Source organism: Emydura macquarii, unplaced genomic scaffold (genome assembly GCF_026122565.2).
Source record: "Emydura macquarii macquarii isolate MOO-44397 ecotype Brisbane River unplaced genomic scaffold, CSIRO-AGI_Emac_v2 contig_1027, whole genome shotgun sequence".
Taxonomy (NCBI): domain Eukaryota; kingdom Metazoa; phylum Chordata; order Testudines; family Chelidae; genus Emydura; species Emydura macquarii.
The window spans coordinates 5,351,171-5,373,132 of record NW_027131164.1 but is presented as its reverse complement, the minus strand read 5'-3'; the positions used below and the strand labels follow the sequence as shown (position 1 = coordinate 5,373,132).

General features: G+C 43.1%; 1 protein-coding gene across 2 annotated transcripts; it reads left to right on the top strand.

Moving 5' to 3' along the window:
- The first annotated feature begins 2,572 nt into the window (after positions 1-2,572).
- On the top strand, positions 2,573-21,472 carry LOC137150735 (uncharacterized). Of its 2 annotated transcripts, none has more exons than XR_010919053.1 (23): positions 2,573-2,729; positions 2,809-2,879; positions 3,008-3,100; positions 4,288-4,415; positions 5,032-5,178; positions 6,317-6,388; positions 7,157-7,324; positions 7,407-7,503; positions 8,193-8,407; positions 12,385-12,538; positions 13,478-13,686; positions 15,110-15,227; positions 16,048-16,253; positions 16,893-17,010; positions 17,089-17,255; positions 17,332-17,432; positions 17,512-17,639; positions 17,760-17,810; positions 17,895-18,078; positions 18,165-18,288; positions 19,757-19,919; positions 20,128-20,235; positions 20,826-20,840. XR_010919053.1 is itself a non-coding variant. In XM_067544726.1 (23 exons), the coding sequence occupies exons 1-23, from the start codon at positions 2,635-2,637 to the stop codon at positions 20,942-20,944; spliced, it is 2,976 nt and encodes a 991-aa protein (XP_067400827.1). In that variant the 5' UTR covers positions 2,575-2,634; the 3' UTR covers positions 20,945-21,472. The 2 variants fall into 2 exon arrangements, 1 of the variants encoding a protein (XP_067400827.1); XM_067544726.1 differs by having other exon boundaries at positions 2,575-2,729; positions 19,757-19,859; positions 20,826-21,472.
- Positions 21,473-21,962: the final 490 nt, after the last annotated feature.

The window sequence follows — 21,962 nt, the reverse complement described above, 5'->3', positions numbered from 1 at the left end:
CCCTGCCTCTGTCGTGTTGTAGTATATCAAAGCACCAGGCTGACTTAAAATCATAATGAGGGACATAGTGAAAACTACTCAGTCCCTCCATTTTAACATGTCCCATAGCATGAGAACAAGGGCGGGGGGCATTAAAACTAAAGGGCTATACACTTACAGCCAAAAAATATTTCTTTAGGCAGTCTTTGAGATTCATTGCCACAGAAAGACAGAACATCAAACACTGGTTGAAAGGATTGGATTATTTTTTTTACCACTAGTAGCAAGCCTGACTAAGAGAGTTACTGAGTATTTGCAACTCCCACTGAAGTCAGTGTCAGTGTCAATCTCCCAGTCGTATTACTCAGTTCCAGCCCCACATGGAAACAGAATTATATTTATACAGTACCTGTCAACTCAAAGGATTCCAAAACACTTTCCAAACTACACTCATGAATCATCTCACCCACCACTGAAATACAGCCTCCTCTGGGCTGAAATACAGCAGCAATTTAAGAGCATGCACAACAGGATAACGAAGTGCACCTCTGTGATGGTTACACCTTATCCAACTGAAACTGCAAGGAAAATTAGGTAAACTGAATATAACAACCTGGAATTTGGATAGGACATGCAAGTCTATCGTCCTTTTACAAAAATGTACCATCCACTGCTGACCACAAGTAGCCAAGACTTTCAGCAGCACAATGTTAACACTGGTTTCTGCAGCAAATAAGTGGTCCTTGGAAGCCAGAAGCACTGACCCAGTCTAGCTTTGCTTAGCTTATGAGATTTGATAGATGGTGTGGCCAACAGCTGGCTGTAGCAGACTGATCACCATGTGCTGTGTCCCCTGCAATGCCTCAGATGACAAATTCAATAACACACTTCTTGCAAAAGGGAAACCAATGCCAGATTTCCCACAAGTGGTTAAAAATGTGAAAATCCATATTCATAAAACATGTGCAACGGGGGGGGGGGGGAGGGTGAGGGCTGATGCACACCTGCCTATGCCATTGCTCCCCTATGAATCAATTGTAAGTTAACTTTCTTCACCGGGGTTTCCTCAGACTTAGATTTACAGCATCACAGGAATGAACTGCCTGCCTCTGAGCATCTGCTTCTTGTAATGGGAACGATTTACTCTCCAATCACACCAAACTTCTCACTCAAAATTCAAAAGCGGCAGGTTCTTATGTCACACTCACCACTGTGGTATCTGAGCCCATTCATCCGCAGCAAAACTCCACATACAATGGCTTCAGTGCAGCCAGAATTAGAATAGACCCGGCTCAGCTCCAGAGCCTGCAGTGAGCTCTATGTGGGCAGATCCCTCTGCTTGGGTGTCGCTCATTAAACGATTAGGGCCTCAGGCACCACTGAAGGGGAAAAAGCAGATACCAGCAGACAAGTAAGTAGCTTCATGCTCTGCCTAAGGATTCTTGTACATCTTCATGGAAATCATTGCACTACGGCATGTGTCGGCTTCTCACCTACATAAAGGGACTATATCTATCCCCCCAGGACAGCTGTGTGGAGTAAGCCATTATTTTGGAAGTGCTTGGAGATCCTCAGATGGAAGGGGAGGCAAACCTGCCACATGCCATGTCCTGGGTGTGTATGGCCTTGCCAGCTCTTTCGCTTTTCCAACATAAGAAGAAACAATTATAAAACTACCTCCTTAAAGAAAAAAAAATAGATGTAGTCAACCAAGTAAATGAATTTAATACTTATAAGAATGAGGCCCCAGCTACATTAATGGTGGCTCGGATCCTCTAAAATGGGGCTTAGAGGGAGACCATCACCCTTATTATTTTACACTCTGGTTCAAAAACAAAAGAGCATTAACTTTATTGTACTACACCCCACCTCTATATGTTTTGACTTCCCTGGGGAAACCACAGGTGAAACTCATCCAAGCCATTGCAAAAGTCCTGGTTTTGACCCATCAGATTGACTCCCTGTTTCTGAATTCCCCTGCCCAGGTAGGATTCTGATTTCCACACGGGAATGCTATTGTTCCCAATAATCCAATTTCTAACAAACTGTCTGGTCTATTCACACGTTGAGCCTGGCTGATCACTGACCAGACCCACAACTCTCTGACCGCTTTGATTACAGCTGAACGTTCAGGAGAGAGTGAAAAGTTTTCACAAAAGCACTCCGTTGTGATCAAACAAATCAAAGGGCAAGTGTGACTGGCCTCCCAAAAGCAAAGGGCAGCTGTCACCGAGCTGCTGTTATCTCTGGCATGGCTGGGTGACCAGGACATTTAGCAGTCACATGAAAACCCCTTTCTTGCATGGAACTAATTAACATTCCCTGGGGAAACGCTACGTAACTGCTCCAGACCTAAGGGCAAAACAATGGGATCTGCGAGAATTGCTTCCAGCGGCCTGCTCAGAGTATCGGTGCCCCTAGCGCCTAACTTTGCAAACATCTGGCCATGGGGAGTTCCTCTTCTGCTGCCCTAAATGAGATTAAAGGCTCATTGACAGCTCATATGAAAGGATTCAACCCTGCCCCCCCCCAAGTACAAACACCTGTTCCCTGAGTCACCCAGTGAATCCAGGAGAGAGAGTGGTCTGTGCTCTAGAAAGGTGCCTAACAGCTCCCCTTTGCCATCCCTAGGGCAGCTCTGCCTCCCTGGGGAGCATGCCAGAGAGGAGGAGCCTTTGCAATCCAGCCCCACAGCTGCACTTGCTGGGGCCGTGGCAAAGCATGGAGGCTTCAGGCAGATTGCTCTGCAGGTAAGGGGACTCTGATCCCATCCCCCTACCCTTTCTGGTCTGTTTGCTCTATTTACCCCAGCACCTGTCTGTATTGCAGAGTCTCACTGCTCCTTTTATGGCTCCAGCCTGGGCTAGGGAGGACTCGAGTGGTGCAGGCAGCTCCCCCAGGTTGGTGAAACGAAACAACAAGGGATTGACACAAACATTTCCCTTTTCTCTTAGCGGGGGGAGGCTGGGCCTTGGTTTGCCTGTTCTCCAGCCCCCAGAGCTTCTCTGTTCCTCTGCCCCCACCCCAGGTTTCTTGGAGAGCCGCTGTCTCGCCAGCATCTTTTGGGTGAAACTGGACAAACAGTTCCTGCAGGGAAAGTTCTTCAGTCTGGAGATCGTGGGTGAGTAGCGGAGGGGCAGATCTCAAGGAGGGGCCAGCTGGGGAAGCGCTCAGAGTGAATTCAGAACCTGTGAGTTAGCTGCTGAGGGGCTTGCCCTTTAAATGCCCTTTAAACTAGTGTTATTCTAAAAAGCTGGCAGGATGGACGGAACAGAGTGAAGCGATTTACTAATCGCTCTGGCCTTGGCCCATATCTGTATAGAGGGGGACAACTAACAGCTACAAGCACCTTCTCCTTTGTGTCTTACATCTCATGTAACTGAGGAAGGGTGGTCCAGTGGCATAGGTGCTCATGTAGGGCTTTGGAGATCTGCATTCACTTCCCTCAGCTAACTTGAGCAAGTCATTCACTCAGTGCCCCATCTACCGCTAGGGACAATAGTACTGCCCTACATGACAGGGGGTGGGACATTAAAGACTGCGATGTGCTCAAACTCTCCAGTAATGGGAGCTATAGAAGTACCACACCTAGGCATTGCAGCTAGTTAAACTGTGGCTCCTAGACTTCGATATTCCTATATCTAATCCTAGACTAAACTAGCTCCTTAATGAGAGGAATCGTTAACTCTCAAGATCCTATGCCACTAACTCTACTCTTAACTGGAACTCAGAATCACTGAATAAGTCATTCTTACAGCCTGTCACACTGGAGGAGACCTATCTGTTCCATATCCCCTGCTAATGAGCTTTCCCTTTGCACTGCCCCTTTCTTCAAACACTTGCCTAGTCCTCCAGCTCAAAATGTAGCTCATCAAACCCTCCCTGATCTCTCTAATGCTGCACTCCGCCAAAGAGAGAGAAGCCCCTAATTTGGGTGACTTGATAGAAACACTAAATAGGTTTCAGGAAACTTTCCTGAATGACTCTTCAAGGCATCTGAGGTACAGGCTGTTCTGTGCAGAGGGCTAGCTCTAAAATAATGCAGTAGGTGGGTCTTGTGAAAGTACAGCTCTGTCACGTTCATCCTAAAGGCATGGTTTTATTGGCTTCTTAAAGCAACATGCTGGCTTGATAAGACTCAACCAAGTCAGACTTACCTTCTGAATAGGGGTGGGGATTGGAGCTCCATCTAAATGTTACTCTGAACGCGTGACCTTGGTGTACCTGACTCAGATGAGTTACTTACGCTTTTTCCATCTCTGTTGCATTTCTTGTCAATCACTAGAGATGTCCTTTCCTTGTCTTTAGACCCCTCTGGTAACACAGTCCTGCTGGATAAGACACTGGCTGCTCGCTGTGGTTATGTCCTGTCTGAAGATGTGTGGGGCAATCCCATCTTCCGGGCTTCTGTGCTTGGCTGTCATGTGGCAAATGAGGTGAGGCCCAGCACCTACCTGGGAGGTTTGGTCTCCAGACAGTTACTGTAGGAAATGCAGACTGACCACATAAGACTGTGAGGTGTTATGACTTCTCAGGGGGTATGTTGGTAACATGAGAAGCTGCGATGACTGCGTGTCGGAGGGAAGAGAGATGCCTCCACGCACCATCGTTCTACTAAGATCTTTGCTTAATTGCACTGTAAGTACTGATTTCTGATGAAAAGGCCTCTCTATAGATGGACTAGTATTTCTTGCATTGGGATAGCTGTCTCTATATACTGTCCAAGTGAAGATGAGACACTGGTAGTATTTATCTTCTTGAAGTTAGGTGAGGTAAATACCAGATGGGGGTGATAGGGTTAACCAGGACTGGTTACTTCACGGTAAATACTACCAATGCCTCATCTCCACTTGGACAGCGGAGTGGCACAGTGATCCTGGTGTAAACAACTCCACTCTTTTCAGTGAAGACAGCCTCTGACTGACACCAATTTTTTAACTTGCATTTGCTATAGTACTGCAAGTCTGTGGCAAGAAAACTAGCTATTGCTGAAATCTAACAAGTCCTTTCTTAAATTACTAGAAAACTTACCTTCTGCACTCTTTCTTCTAGGCAGATGCATTGTTTTCTCTTACTATAAACATAAAGGTGTCCTCCTCTCCAGACATGAGGCGAGCTGCAACCTACAACTACCCCATGTACTGTACATACTCTCCATGGGCTCCAAGAGAAATTGTATGTGAAGAAAACTATATGGAGGTAACTTATCCATCAAAAGCTAAAACATCGAAGCGCCCTGCGAATCAATGCCCTCTCTAAGTTAAGACTGGTGTGAGCAGTTTACTTTACACTAACTATATCATGGGTTAAGGAAAAGCTCTCAACTTGAGCAATAGGGACCCTCTGCCAATTTCACATATGTACTAAAGACAAAGTGCATCTGCTGGAATGCTTATTATTAGCAGATTAAAATAGATAAGGTTCAGTATCTTGGATATTCCTGATCTGTGACCAGTAACACTCAATTACTGTTGGGAATGCCATATTTTGTGCCACTGCAAAGTAAATCAAAATCCTTATAAGCATATCTGTTCTACCGCCAGTTGTTCAGTGCAGGGAGACTTAATGCAAACATGCTGCAACATCCAATGAAAACCTGTTACCCCTCTTAGATCAGGAATAGTAAAGTTTGGGGCTCAGTCCCTTTATTTTACTAGGAAATTCTGATGCATCTTAGGGTCTTTATCAGTAAGGAGACCAACTTCCTACTGAAAATGTCAAATGCTATGTTACAAGCATCCAATTGCTACAGTAGAACCTTGCACCAGTCCCAAACATAAATGAATTTCATGTACCTCCTTTTATATATTGTCCACATGAGTATCTCAGTGGCAAGGTTGCAGTCGTATAGTGAATCTTCTAGGAGTTGAGATTGTCTAGCCTCATGCTAAAATGTCTGGTGCAGATGGTGAGTGCTGCACTACACTTATGGAGTGGCAGCAGTTTACTACTACTGTATCCAAACCTTGACTTCCTGTATGGTAAGTGATGATTGGCATTGCACCCTGAATGCTTTAACAGCAAATGTATTGTGTGCACTTCTATCTAACTGGCTGGATCCTGAGTTCCAAACTCCTGCAGTCTACTGCAAACATCTGCTGTACTCTTTGAAGCACTATGGAATTAACCCTCCTCCTCTTAAGAACACATAGTTCGTAATAATCAACAGTCCGCTATGAAGATTGTAACTAAACTCCTGTATATGTAGCTGGATCAAATGTTCCATACATAACTGAGATACTAATAAAATTCCTCCAAAGCTCTCTGCCTTCTCAGTACGTATAAAAGTATGTTGCCACTCATGTTTGCCCAAAATCCATCTCTGCTCTTCTTCCAGGTGTCGGTGAAGAGTGATGTTCCTTCCATTTCAGATGATGACACTGCAAAATGGATGTCCGCTTTGCCAGAGGTATGGAGGAGCATGTTTTCTAATGGCTTCTTGCTTGCCCCTTTGCTCTCTAACCTCGTAGATCAATGTGATGATGCTGTTATTCTTGGCATCTGGGGCTCCATCTCTGTCACCCTACAAGCTCTACTTGAAATACACGTAAGGCAGAGATGCTATCTAACATAGACGCAAGTCCACCTTTCAGGAGAAGAAAGCTTTCATAGAAGGTAAGGAATACTGAGCGAATCACAACAAGCTCACTGGATTGCAGAGGAGAAAAGTGAATGCAATAACAAAACGTGGCCACTTGGATTATAAATTGTACTCCTTAAAGTAGACTGGCTGGCATTTGATCTATAGACTGCTCCCACAATAAAAGCACACCAAAGCAGTCAAATTACCTAAAGCAGGGTTTCTCAATGACCAGTCCATGGACCAGCGCCGGTCCCTGGTACTTCCCTGACACAGTTTAGGAAGGCAGCAAGCCAGTCCCTGCTTGCAAAAAGATTGAGTAACACTGACTTGAAGCAGTAAGAGCTTCTTAATTGTGGGGACTCTTTCAGGGCCACAAACATGAGTTTCCTCCAAAGGTAAAGATCATATGGGCCTCTCTGAAAGATGCCTGCAGCAACTGCATGCTACCTTGCCTTCATGTAAGGCATGTACACGTCTGGTCTGGGATAGGATAGCAGTGTCCTCAGATGCTACTCTCATCAGTCTAAATCTTAATGGCAGGATAATTTGGTCCCATGTCCATTTATATTTCATGCAACCATGTTTCTCTTTCAGGTTCAAAAAGTTCAATACCAGGTATGGCAACTGATCTTTCTTTCTCCTTCAGGGAGAAAGAAAATAATGGTAAGCAATGCAGCCAAACTGGGTTACAGCTTCAATAACACACTGGCTCGAGTGTTCCTTCGTGCGCCATACTCCAGTAATGAATCTGAACTTACAGTGGTGAGTGATATCTCTGGTAGTGGAACTTAAAGTAGCACAGTTTCCAGTCTCTCTATTACCAGTTTTTATTGACTTTCCATAGGCTAGTGGTGTGAGTATGAACACAGTCAGCTCCACGTCCATGTACAAGCAGAGGTGGCTGCTTCTGCTGATTGACACAACTGTCTCATGTCCTATCGGTAAGTATCGCTTCACAATTTACCAAGCGTACAAAAAAAATATAGCCACTTGAGCAAAGGTAGTAGGAAACACTGCCTCCGCTCCTAACAGCAGTTTGCCCTTCAAGACAAGCAATGTAAAAACAAATCTGTCCTAGATGTGTTCCAGAGTATGACTTGCTTAATTCATTTTCTCATTTCTCCCTTATCCCTACACACATGTTTACACAAAGGCAATAAACCATCAAAAAAGCTACATCAGGCTGTCCTGCAACTGAGTATCATGACCAAAAAACCCTATTTCTATCACTGGGTTAGGAGTCACATCCAAATAATGCATATGCAGAGTTTTAGCACCAGCTGAAGGTGGAATTTCGTGCATAACATAAAGGGCTGTGTGGATGTGGAGTGAGTTTAAGAGGGAGAGTAGATTTAAGAGACAGATAACTAACAAGACTAATGGGTATCTTTTTAAGAAGGTAGCAACTCATCAGAATACTTTGAATGCCAGGGTTTCTTATGACAAAATGGCCATTGATGAGTGCTAATATTCTATTAGACACTTTCATGCTCTAGTGATGGCCATAGAAGAACCTGGGTGGAATGGGATGGTAACAGCCATTGTAGAGTGAAGGTCAATCCTGTTTCTTTGGAAACACAAGCTCTTGCATTGAAGAATAATCTGATCTTCTGGTTATCTGAATCAACAGATGGCACCAGCTTCACCAATACTGCTATAACTTGGATTGTGCCAAGAATTATCCATACACTAGTGCCTCAAGAACCTACCTTCATATCCAAAAACATTTCAGTGGGAGTTGATGGCAAAAGAATAATACACCCGGAACAGAATTATATTCTGGAACACAACAAGACACATATTCAAATTACTATCCCCATTGGAGCTGCTGGGGGCAGATTAAAGGTTAGTGAGAACCTGTCATAACTTAACACCTATAGTGACTAATGGAGGAGATCAGAGCCTTCCAAACAGTGGTCCATCCAGCAGTTGCTAGTGAAGATGTGTTGTGTGATGCTAGCTTCTTCCAGGTATTAGACTGGATTAAAAGACTAATACAAATCTGCTAAGGGCTCAATAGCTGGGGTGCATTGGAGAAAGGGTAACAGGAAGACAGTCCCTGATTCTTTGTTGCCTGTCCAAATACCCTCTGAAGTTTCAAGTGCAATGCACATGATACCAGCAAAGAAACTGCTATAGCAGCTTCATGCTCTGCCATTCCCCCAACTGCCTACCCCTTATGCTGGGAAGTACAGCTGCTGCATGGGGATGGAGCTGAAGTAGAAGGCAACAGAGCCAGCTTTTCACTAGCAGAAGTTCCCCTACATAGGACTAGAAAACAATCCTAAATATTTTTAATGCTGCTGAGGATCCAGAGGTGATATAAGGAGTTGATCCAGAAAGGAATCCTACAAAAAGTGGAAACGTGGACTCATTGCTTAGGCAGTGTAGAAAAAAATAGCACAAACACAGAGAGACAAAATTACAAAAGGGACAAAATTAGTTACACCAAGCAAGGGGGCATAAAAGGCAATAAGAAGAAGTTCTTTAAATATGTTAGGAGCAAGAGAAAGATGAAGGAAAGTATTGGTCCTCTACTTAGCAAGGAAGAAGAGCTACTAACTGATGACATCAAGAAGGTTGAGGTGTCCAATGCCTATTTTGCTTAAAAGGTTAACAGTGATCAGATAGCACAATTCATACTAACAAAAATGGGGAAAGGAATGCAAGCCAAAAGAGGGAAAGAACACATTAAAGAATATTTAGATAAGTTGGATGTATTCAAGTCTGCAAGGCCTGATGAAATTCATAGTAGGGCACTTAAGGAACTAGCTGAAGCAATCTTGGAATTGGTAGCAATTATCTTCAAGAACTCATCTAGATGGATGAGGAGGAGTGGAGAAAGGGAAACAGTACTTATCTTTATAAAGGGGAACAAAGAGTACTGGGGAATTATAGACCAGTCAGCCCAACTTTGATACTTGGACAGATAGTGGAATAAATAATTAAACAATCGGTTTATACGCATCCAGAGGCTAATAGGGTGATCCATAATAGCCAGCATGGATTTGTCAAGAACAAATCTTGCCAAACCAACCTAATTTCCTTCTTTTACAAGGTTACTGGCCTAATGAATAGGGGGACAGCAGGAGACTGTGAAGGCGTGTCCACTGGAATGCGTAGGGGTCAGTCCTGAGTCTGGTACCACTAAATATTTTCATTAATGATGGGGATAATGAAGTGGAGAATCTGCTTATAAAACTTGCAGATGACACCTGGCTGGGAAGATTGCAAGCAATTTGAAAGACAGGATTAGAATTCAAAACAACCTTGACAAATTGAGTTGGTCTCAAAGCAACAAGATGAAATTCAATAAAGACAAGTGCAAAGTTCTACACTAAGGAAGGAAATATCAAACACACAGCTACAAAATGGGGAATGACTGGCTAGGTGGTAGTACTGCTGAAAAGAGTCTAGGGGTTATAGTGGATCACAAATTGAATGAGAGTCACTAATGTTCTGCCGTTATGAAAAAGGCTAATATCCTTTTGGGGGGTATTAACAGGAGGGTTGTTTTAAGACATGGGAGGTAATTGTCCTGCACTACTCAGCACTGGTGAGGGCATCATGTTTTAGGAAAGATGTGAACAAAATTGGACAGAGTCCAGAAGAGAGCAACAAAAATGATAAAAGGTTTAGAAAACCTCACCTATGAAGAAAGGTTAAAAATACTTGGCATGTTTAATCTTGAGAAAAACAAACTGAGGGGGGACCTGATAACAGTCTTCAAATATGCTAAGGGCTGTTAAAGAGGATAATCCTGTCTTTCAAATTGCTTGCAATCTTCCCAGCCTGGTGTCATCAATTGTTCTCCATGTCCACTGAAGTAATGAGCTTAATCTGCAACAAGGGAGATTTAGGTTAGATATTAAGAAAACTTTCTAACTGCAAGGGCACTTAAACTCTGGACTAGGCTTCCAAGAGAGGCAGTGAAATCCCCATCATTGAAGGTTTTTAAGAACAGGTTGGACAAACCCCTGTCAGGTATGGGCTAGGTTTATTTGGACCTGCCTCAATGTAGGGGGCTGAACTTGATGATTTCTCGAGGTCCCTTCCAGCCCTACATTTCTATGAGTCTGATTGATTGAGAAATGGGAGAAGAGGTGGTCCCATTAGTCCATCCATTTAAAATATGGTTCACATTGAAGTTTGGCCCCTTGAGTAATAATTCTTGCCTTAAGAATACTTTCCTCTCAAGCTTGCAGTTAGCAAAAGATCTGGACCTAAAAACTCTTATAGGTAACAAGAATGATCTTGTTAATAGTCTCTTAATGATTTATTATTGCCCTGGCCTATCCAAAAAGCAAAGTGTCTGAATCCAGGAAGTGCAGCATTACAAAGCAAGAGGGAAGCAAGAATGTCTCCCTCGGATAATCTACCAATTTACTGTCCTGTCGCTGTAACTTAAAACAGGGGTTCTCAGCCTTTTGCTTTCTGAGGCCCCTCTAACATGCTATAAAAATTCCAGAGCCCAGTGCGGGTGCCAGGGGCTCAGGGGTCTGGCCACTGGATGGGGTGGCTTGGGCTTTTAGCCCTGGGAGGGGGAGGGGCTTGGGGCTCTGGGCTTCAGCCATGAGGGAAGGCCTCGGGGCTTCAGCCACGGGGGGGTTGAGGGGTTGGGTCTCACAGACCTCCCAGGAGGCCATGGACCCCTGGTTGAGACCTACTGTTTTAGGCTTCTGTCTGACTTGTACTGGATTCTGAAACTTATCATTAGAATGACAAATTGATTAGTGTGGGGGCTACTACCAAACAAAAATGCATGTCCAAAGAATTATTCTAGGTGATGACAGAAGGGACCTAACAACCTTTCTACAAGATGCTATCTGAAACTACTGTTGTAAATTTGGTATTGATGAGACTGCTAATTACCTCCAGCAACCTAATTTTTCAGTGTATCTGCAGGATACTACATTTGTGTCTCAACTGTCTTGGTGAAAGATAACACAAGCAGATCTACTCTGAAAATTGCGGCCAACCCTAACAAATTACCAGAGTTAAAGGATAAAATGGGAGACATTCGTACAGACAAAATGAGAGCAAAAACACATGTAGGAATCACCTGTACATATAGTTAATAAGAACAGATGACAATGTACTTGAAGTGGACCAACAAATGAAATACCTACCTAGCAAAACCAGCCTAAAACTTACTCTGGAGTACTAGTTTTCACTGCTATAGAGGTAGAACTTAAATTAGACAATCATTTTTCCACCGTCATAAGTTTTAATACTAAAGGTTGCAGATCTGTCAGGAATTTTTTATCAAAAATCAGAGCAGTCACAGTAAATGTAGTAACCTAATTACTTTTACTGAATTTACTTTTTAAAAAAAAAAAAAAAAAAAAAAAAAAGCCTTCATCCTCACCCTGCCGAGGGGCACTGACCACCCCCATCAGCACCCTCCACCCCAAATATCGCAAGCCTAGTCTCAGCTCGGTGCAGAAGGTGCTGGGGGGGTGGAGGGAGAGGAATAAGTCAATTCTGCAGCTCTGGCTCCTGTGTCAGCACCCCACTCATGGTGTTGCAACCTGCTGTGTGGGGGCACAGAGCTGTCAGTTATGTTCTCGCCCCCATCACCCTTCCAATCATAATGGAGGACTGGGTCGGCCAAACCTCAGTGACACTGTGACCTGGAACACCCAAAATGGGGAGACAGGTCCACCTCTGCGGGACAGGAGCCGCCATTGCGGCGGTGTCACACACAGAACAAATCAGGGAAAAATCAGGCTATCTGCGACCTTTTTTTTTCTCCACTATGATGAATCTGCAGCCATATTCATGCTCAATACTACTGGTATGTCTAAAACCTTGTCTCCTAGAGCACTGTAGCCAATGGAGTCCATGGAGTAATCTATAGTATCAACGTATTCTTGGAGCACATCTGGACAGATGTAGACTGGCATATGACTAAGTACACTGTGATCAAGCCCATCACTACACCTTTCATGCCTCGAATACCAACAGTCATCAACAGTAAGTCACTCCTCTGGCTAACTCAGTAATAAGATAGTGCTCATCTTTTTTGTCTCTATTGAGTTATGAATTCTTCAATGTGGCCTTTGCTGTGAAATTACATCTACCAAAATTCTTCGTTTAACTGGGCAGTTTCACTTAGTTAGCTAGCTAGCTCTCAGGCGAAGTGAACATCTAGATCTAAATCTTGATAAAGCTAAACAATCCTGTTAGCCATAAGGGAAGATCTGTGTGTAAGATCTGCAAATAAGGGGCAAGATGGAGAATAATCACTAGGGATTTGATATGAGTTGCGGGTCGGAACACCGGATTCTGCCATTCTCATTCCACCAATGTTTTCCATTGATTGTTTAAGGTGCCCAATGGGAAAGCTCATGCAAAGTGTGACTAACCCACTGTAGGGAAAGAATGTCTGCAGAATGCATCAAATGAGGAGGGAGGGGTGTCTCATCCTCCCCACCTTAAGCCTATAATCGTTACTTTGGGAGTATAATGCAAATCATTTGCAACGCAGTGTTGCAATAGCTTGTCTCATGTCACATCTGTAGAGAAGCTAAGACTCTAGACATCTTCATAGTTATCTGGGTAATGTTTTTTTTTTTTTTAAATCAAAATGGCACTTTAATGTAGTAGCAATATATTATTACATATTCCAAATATCTGTTTGGTCTACATTCCATGACTGTAACACAGGGATGTCACTGGACTCTTTTTTATAATAGATCTCTAGAAAGTAATTACACTCACATTCCTTCAAGTGTGTTGTGTATATTAATCTTCTATAGCTTGGGGTAAAATTCCTATGTAATTAGAGTATCTCAGATCTGACTAGAACATTAATAATAGAGCCATTAAGAGCTGACCTCTGGCTAAGCTCACTTGAGCGTAGCAAAATGTGAGGCTTCTAACTGCAGTAACTATATGCTATCTACCTAACAGATACTCTTCCAGAGAATAGAACATTTGATGTTGCATTTGGATCCTTTCTTCCTGACGTCTCTCTGGTGACAATCACAATAGGAAATGTGCCACTTTCCCCAAGAGAGGCAGAGCACCATGGGTACAAAGTTTATGAAATTACTTTTCCCAATGGAACAAAAGGATTTAACTTAGAAGTGCCTTTTGATGACCCTACTGTTCTAAAGGAGGTAAGAGAAGGTAGCTATGGTATAGAGCTCATCAGGAAACGCTTTTTCCCACCCCACACATTTTCAAGATATTCAAACTTACCTGTCCTGAACTGGGACAAAAATTCAAAATCTCAAATTTTCATGAACCCCAAAACTTTCAGTTCGAGTTAGTCAAAACGCCTCCCTCTGATTTCAACCGTTTTAGAGGTGCTATAATTTAACTTAAGTCTAAAGCTACACTAAGAGGTAGGAGTGTGATTCCCAGCTCACATGCACAGAAGTATAAATAGTAGGGTAGCTGCAGTACTGCAGGCAGTGACGGCACGACACCCATGAGGTTCAGGGGGGTTTGTACTCAGCAGGGCTAAGTCATGCTGCTGCCCATTCTTCTGTGGCTACATGACTATTTATACTCTCGCTAGTATGTGTATGCGAGCTGGGAATCACACCCCTAGCTCATAGTATAGATGTAGCCTAAATCTGAAAACAAAGTCATTTGGAACAAAACAGGCAGAAGTTTTTGGAAAACCATTTAAACAAAACATTTTGACACTTCAAAAAACTTTAGAGTCAAAACTCATTGAAACCAACCCTTTCTTGAAACTGTTCTGGTTTTGATGAATCATCATTTGAAGTTCCAGCAAAAACCACTTCGTTGGAAAATTCCCAACCATCTCTGCTATGATGTGGGAGATCATGACACATTGAGTGTCATGTGAACATGGTAGGGCAGCCATTGTTCAAAACATACAACTGGCATCACTAACCACCGACCATGTAATGCCAACGAAGGTATCGCTAGCCTGATCTGAATTAACATTCTGTTTAGAAAGTCTTGAACTCCTGCCTTGCCCTGGATAGGACTATGGGAGAAATGCAACTTCAGGTGTGACTAGATGACCTATGGCTTCTTCTGATGCTTCTGTTAGCAGGTATAGGAGTCATGCACACATTGCCCAGCAACAGGACCTTAGCCAACCTATTAAATAACTGCCTCTTGGAATAGGACTGCCTAACTTAGAAAAACAAAGTGATCAGTTATTGCAATGCTGCAGTAAATGTTCAACAAACATCCAGCTATTCTTGAACCTGCTTTTTACATAATGCTGTTCAAACTCTGACTTAAGCCTCATACAAAGTGAGCAGGTACTAGAAAGATTACAAGTAGATGTGACAGCCTGAAGCTAGACGCATTTGCAGCACAAGTTTGTAAAATGACATGCATTTAGATGGGTGATCTAACTTCCTTGTTTTTTAAATGAGTGATTAAGTGCAGGCACTGCAACACGATCTTGGACCAACTCATACCGAGCTCTCATGTGAAGTAATAAGATCAATGTCGTTTTCTGTTCTGGGTATGTGTGCTACAGCAAATACATTCGTGTCTGTGCTGGAAGCAAATGCTGCTGAAACCTCATTATCTCTTCTGACTCTCTTTCAGTATGTGAATAGAAATGAAACAAAATATACTCTCCGTGTTAACTATACACTAAATGTGGGTCCTGAGATGAAACCATATGAACATCCAGCAGAAGTAGAATGTGTGCTTGCTGATATTGGTAAGCTTCCTCCCATATTGACTGACTGACACTACTATAGTATGGGTAGGATTTTCATTGACCTCAAGGGAACCAAATTAGGCCAATGATGAAAGTATTTGGACAATCCCATCCTATAATTGCTCATTATTGGCAATATAGCTAGCTTGCTGCCTTTCAGATGGCAGCTCTTCTTCATTCCGGCAAGACTAATTGAGATACTAAAAGCAATAAAACCTAATGTGTGTTAAAAGTAATGGCTACCCTAATCCAGTGAAGAAATCAAACTAGCCAAATCCAATTAACTTTAGTATCATTGCATTTACTGGTAAAGTTTTTCAGACATTTCTATGAATTTCAGGTTGTCCTAGAATGTAACCCAGCTTCTACATCCAAGGTAAAGCTTAATTGGCCTAATTACATCTCTGTAAACTCTAGAAATGGCAAAATAACTCAAAGTAAGTCAGACAGTCAACTACTAAGACCTACTTCGTGGTATTCTCTCCAATTTCTGGATTTTACAATGTGCCTGTGGCGACAGATCCTTCTGACTGTAGTGCCTTCATCTTAGAAAACATGTTTTGGGTTGAACTGAAAGGAGGCTGAGATAAAATAAAGCCCAATTAGTCTTATGAAAGTGGGAGAATAGCCTGAAGTCAGTTAGGCAGCTGCTAATCAATTGGGACTTTTGGCCAATTTTGTCCTGGATGCAATACTTGACACTCTACAAATGACACTAGGTATTTAATACAATCTATAGTGTCAATACAATTTCTCCATGTCAGAATTAATACCATAGCTAAAACTGTATGTCCAATCTATGTCCTGGCTTCTTTCCCAGAACTACCAGAATCAGTTGGCTACTGTGATAAAGAGAACCTGTATCTAGCAGTTCCCATTTCAGGTCTGCACCAGTACTGGAACCTGTACATTGGTAACAAACTTCTGAATCAGCATACTGTGCTCCTAAATAGGTATCTCCTGACTACCAATTCTACCCATCTGGTGTTGCAAGTACCTCTGTTTACTGTTGGGATTATCTATGAGGTATGTAGACTATATTGTACGGTTTTGGCATCTAAAAGGTTTCATATCCTATTGGAGGGAAGAAAAGGCTGTTCACTCCCAGGCTTGTCTTGTAACATTACAGTAATCTTCTAATGCAGAAAACATCAAGGGGAAATGGCTTTTCAATAAGTAAAGTAAATGCAGCTAGAACAAGAGATCTGAATCCTAACCTATGATTCCACTGCATTCCTTTACCCAGTGCAATGGCTGAAGTGTCACCATACATGTGTAGCAAACACAAAATTGTCAGGTGTTAAGACAGACGTCCTGTCCATATTGAGTCAGGCACCATGTTTAAACATGATTCTTGCTAAAGAATTCCTGCTAAATGGAGTGAATGGGCTAAAGTTGCAATTAGCCCATGTAAAAATCTAGATTATAATACACATATATGCTACTCTCCAATACCCCGTCAAAACATAGGCATGGTCCCAGCCGCATAACTAATCTGCACCAGTAAACGTGACTTATGGCCCATGTTGGACCAGACTTAAGTCTTCCCACTTGATTCAAACCTTATATCTTTGCCAGTTCAAAGCCACATCAAATTAAAAAGAGCAGTCTCTCTCTGATCAGTAAACTAATTTGAGTGGAGAAATATTGTCACTTTCTTTACAGGATGTGTCCTTTCAGAGAATCCAAGCTAGGTTTGATCTTGCACTCAGGAAAGCAAATACTCTGGAGACCATAAAAACGTTCTCTGTGAGCTGCAATTTTAATTCTTCAGCATTTATAGGTAAGCTGTATAGGTCTTGATCTACAAAATGGAACACAATGCCTTTCCTGAATCTAACAGCCTCTCTGACTTTCTTAGTGTGCTACCCCAATGGAACTGTAACAGTATCTGCCCCAATGAAAACTATTCCTTCCATTGATATGGGCAAAACAAAACTGAAGGACAGCACCTGCAAACCCAAAGAATTCAATGAGGAACAAGCTTTCTTCCAGTTCCATGTCTCCACTTGTGGGACTTCATTAAAGGTAAGCAACTGGGAAGAGGGGTTTTTTCTCTCTCTCTGAGTACACTCAAATTCTAATCAATTTTTGGCTTGCACAGTTTGAAGGTGATCACATTATTTATGAAAATGAAATATCTTATGAGAAAGAGACTCTCCCAGCATGGGGACCACCTAGAATCACAAGAGATCCAGACTACAGGTAGGACTCTCTGCTCTCTGACTCCACTCAGTATGGTGATAGTGCCTGAAAAGTGTCTCCAAAAATTCTCTTATTATAGTTTGACAGTCTTGTGCTACTACCCAACAAAAGAGAGACTGATGCATACTGCTATGGTGAGCAATCTACCTGCAAATGGCTCCCCTCCTTTTGGCTATGGTACAATGATGGTGAGATCCAATGTTGCAGGCAGGTGACTTTTTTCTCTCCAGTTTAAAACACTTGTGCTCCTCTAGTATTGTAAGCACTCTTGTCTCAAGGCTTTAATTGCTTCTTATAAAAGACCATCCATAACTTTATCTTCTGTAGGACACAGAAGGACCAGACAAGTTCTGAATATAATCTCCAGGGTATCCAAAGGTAAGTTTCTTTCTTTGGAAACTAGGGTAGTATCAAATGTGCCTTAAATTGATTAACAAAATCTCCAAACCTCTTCTTTTCAAGACGACTCTTTCATTGAACTCTATGAACCAAATCTGACAATAGTAAAACCTTCCTTGGAGCCCATGTTTTTTGAGGTAGAGCTGAAAGATGAGGAACCCAATGTTGAATTACACTTGAATAACTGCTGGATGACTGGGTCTTCAGACTTCAACAGCACCTCACAGTGGAACGTTACCGTGGATGGGCAAGTAGTAGTAGTTTAAATGACAAATCTATTGATCAGAAGCATCTTGATAACTTTTAACTGTGTTGCTCTGATCTCTCAAATAGGTGTGAGAACGAAAACAACCAATCTGTTACAGAGTTCTATCCAGTATCTGTTAGCAGGAGAGTGAAACATCCCTCTCACTTTAAAAGATTGGCAGTAAGGATGCTGGTGCCTCTGCTGGGACAGGTGAGATTAAGAGGAGTTAGAGAATCTAGGCTGTGAAATGATACCCTAACACTTGTGTGCTCTAAACTGAGGAAACACATTTATACTGAGGAACACACTTAAAGTGCTATCCTAATCCCCTCGTAAAAAGGGCCTAACTTAAGTGCCTCAGGGGTAACACTGGGTTTATGACTTGCCCAGTTGAGGGATGGCTGACAGGCCAACAAACCTGACCCGTGTGTGGCTTTAGTTTGGCTGGTTTCTCAGAAGACAAAATTTGCCTTGCAACACAGCTTTAGTAACTTAAAATGGCACTTGCTGGATAAACTAAAGGGCCTGGTATGGAAATAGAATTCTTAAACAGTTTCTTACTCTTTTATAGGATCAGACTCTTGGTGCTTCAACTCAAATGTCTGGCACAAAGTTCACCAGGCAAACCAGTCTGTGCCATAACAGCCATATGCAATTCTATTCTGCTCACTTGCATTTATTCCGTCCCATCCAACAGCCCACTTAAATACCTGGCTAGCTGAGAGGGCAGAGGAAAAGGTGGATTGGATTTGGCAGGATGGCTAAACGGCTAACCTGTGCCTCTGGCAAGACTTGTAGGGTTGCCAGCTTTCTAATTGCTGGTAACTGGACCCCCAAGGTCCTGCACCCGGCCCTGCCTCTTTCCTCCCCCGCTCCCAAGGCCCTGTTCTGCTCCACCTCTTTCCCCAGGTCCCACCCCCTGCTCTGCCTCTTTCTCCCAAGGCCCCACCTCCATCACTCGCTCCTCTTCCCCCCTCCCGCCATCGCTTGCTGGATTGTCTCAAGGTGCCTGCCTGCAGGTAGGAGGCGGTCCCAGCTGAGCAGGAGCTGGCATAGGTAAATAACTCGGTGCTTCTGCCTGCCCCACGGTAACCAGACTTTTGGTTCAGGTGCCATTTAGGATTGCTAGGTTCCCTTTTCAACCGGACATTCCGTTCAAAAACTGGGCATCTGGCAACCCTAAATGGCACCCAGACAGAGAAGCTAAAAACCAGATGGTCCAGGTAAAACCCAGGTGGGTGTCAACCCTAGCCTGTGTGTTAGGGAAGGAAACAGGTGACAGTCAAAGACTGTTCAGCTTAGGATGCCTTGCCAGTAGCTCTTCCCATTCTAAACTGAGTAACCAGGCCAAAAAGCCACCTAGCATTTCAGCCTCAGGTAGCAGCTCAGGATCTCCCTGGAAACCAATATGATGCAGTTTTGCCATGAGCTTCTTAATATGCAGGCAGCCACACCTAGCATTGTAGATTCCGCTTCTGCACAGTCTCCCCAGGGCTAGTGGGTTAACACCTCCTATCTCGACCGCTCTCTTCCAAAAAACAACAGAGTTTCCTTAACACCGAACTAGAACTTTAATGCCAGCACCGACAGAAGGTGTCTCGTACAAGCATAGGTTTGGTGAGTAGTAGGTAAAAGCAAAGGGATCTCTTAATAACAAATAGTTCTCCTCTCTTGTCAGGTGCACTTGCACTGCACAGTCAGTGTGTGCTCTCCTCTTCAAGTACCATCTGGCAACATTTGGACCTGTGGAGGCCGGTGTGACCCTACCAGGAAGAGGATGAGTAGGTTTAAACTGGGAGGATTGGGCCATGCTTGAAACACTCTGGGCTAGATTTTTAAAGGTAGTTAGGTGCCTAGTAGGATTTTAGAAAACCCCTGTCTGTATCTTTAGGTGCCTAGATACCTTTAAAACTGATCCTCTGGGCTAACTGGCTTCTGTGACCTTGAGCTGATAATGTAAAACACTAATCTCAGTAGATTTAAAGCCAGTCAGAGTACAGTATCTCTGGTCCTTTATTCTATCAATAACTATCTTGTAAAACTTTCCAGATCAGCACTCTGAACCATATTCTGGTCTCCATGGTTATGTATTGGCTGGGCCAGTCTGGATTGTTGATCCTAACCCAACTGAGGAGAAAAACATACAGACTAAACTAGGTGAGAACATTGAAACTTACTGCCTGTATTAATCTGTACAATTTACAACAAGCAAACATGGAGTCTCAACACTTGTAACTAAAATCACAATTTAACTGGAGGAGAAAATGTTACTAAATAAAAACAAGACATGTATATTTAGACACACCTCCCATTTCCATAAAAGAGATGTCTAAGCCCCACAGACTGAATTGAAAATTTCAACCTACCATTTCTTCTGTATCTGTGAAGGACTAGCTTCATACAATCATTCCCTGGAGCAGCCGGACTTCACTGATCAGTTGATCTATATGTTTTTACAATAGGGGCTGGAGACTCTGAATTCTGTGGGAGCGCCACTGTGCTAGGTACTGTACAAACACATAGTAAGCTAGCCCTGTCTCACTATCCGATGTAGGGCCTACCTGTTCTTGAAGGTGATCAGAACAATGGCTTGCTAGAAATGAGACCAGACTCTCAGATTCATGACCGCACGGCAAGGCTGATGAACTGCATGTTACTAGTAAATCAGTGCTGTTTTTTCTGTGCAGTGACTACTGGAGAACTCTACAAAAATCAAGCAACAAAATAACATTTTTCCTTTCTTCCAGATGCTGATACACAAACTTACTGGCCATGGCTTGCCACTGAACTCAGCCTGTGTCTGATCATGGCTACTTTATTATTATTTTATAAACTGACTTTCATGAAGTGTAAAGTGCAAATCTGAAACATCAGATAAAAGTATTACTTCAGTACACACAATCTATTGTAAACGAGTAATTACACAGAACATGTGCCTAACAGGACCCCTCTTGTGGTCTCTTCCCTATAAAATTTAACTGGCTGTGCTCTTTTCTCAGTATAAACTCTCGGCTTGGACACTAATACATCTAGTGCTGGCACAGGCTTACTATAAACTAGATATTCAAGGAAAAGGCTCTCCCTTTTCTATACTTGTCTGTGTACAATGACGGCAACTGTGCAAAAGGGAGGATGGATTCCAATCATCACTAAAACAACTCATCCATTATCCAGTTCTCTATATCCAGTGTGTGTGTTGTGTATACTAAAAATAATAATAATAATAATAATAAAGAGAGATGGGGGTTAGCCCTGGATACACCTTTAAACTGGCTGTCCAAAAAATAAATCCGATTCAGTACAGGCTGCAACTAACTCTTAGGCTACATCTGTACTACGATGCGGGGCTGTGATTCCCAGCTCCTGTTCACATACTGGTGCTAACTCTCATCAAGCTAGTGTGAATATAAATAGCAATGCAGCCATGGACGCATGGGCAGGGGTGAGCTGGACCAAGTACATACGCACCCGGTTCCGGCTGGTTTGTGCTTGACAGGACTAAGTCATGCCACTGCTGCTTAGGCTACTGGGGCTACACTACTACTTATACTCACGCTAGCTTGCTGTGTACGCAAGCTGGGAATCACAGCGCTAGCTCGTCATGTAGCTATAGCATCTGACTAGTTCTCTTCGAGCCGAGCACTCTGACTCTCGCGAGGGGCCGTGGGAAGGCTGTGTATTAGATGTGCAGTAATGGGCACTCAACCAATTCCATATAAGTCTGCTCTTCATGAAGCAACAAACTGAGCTTTGAACCACGCTAGTATCTGATCAGACTCCCTCACAGGATGGGAAGTAGGCCACCTCCATTTGGTGCAGATGGGGAGCAGACTCTTCCTACAGTCATGCAAGGACAAGGAGCCTGCAGGGAAAACCCCGATAGC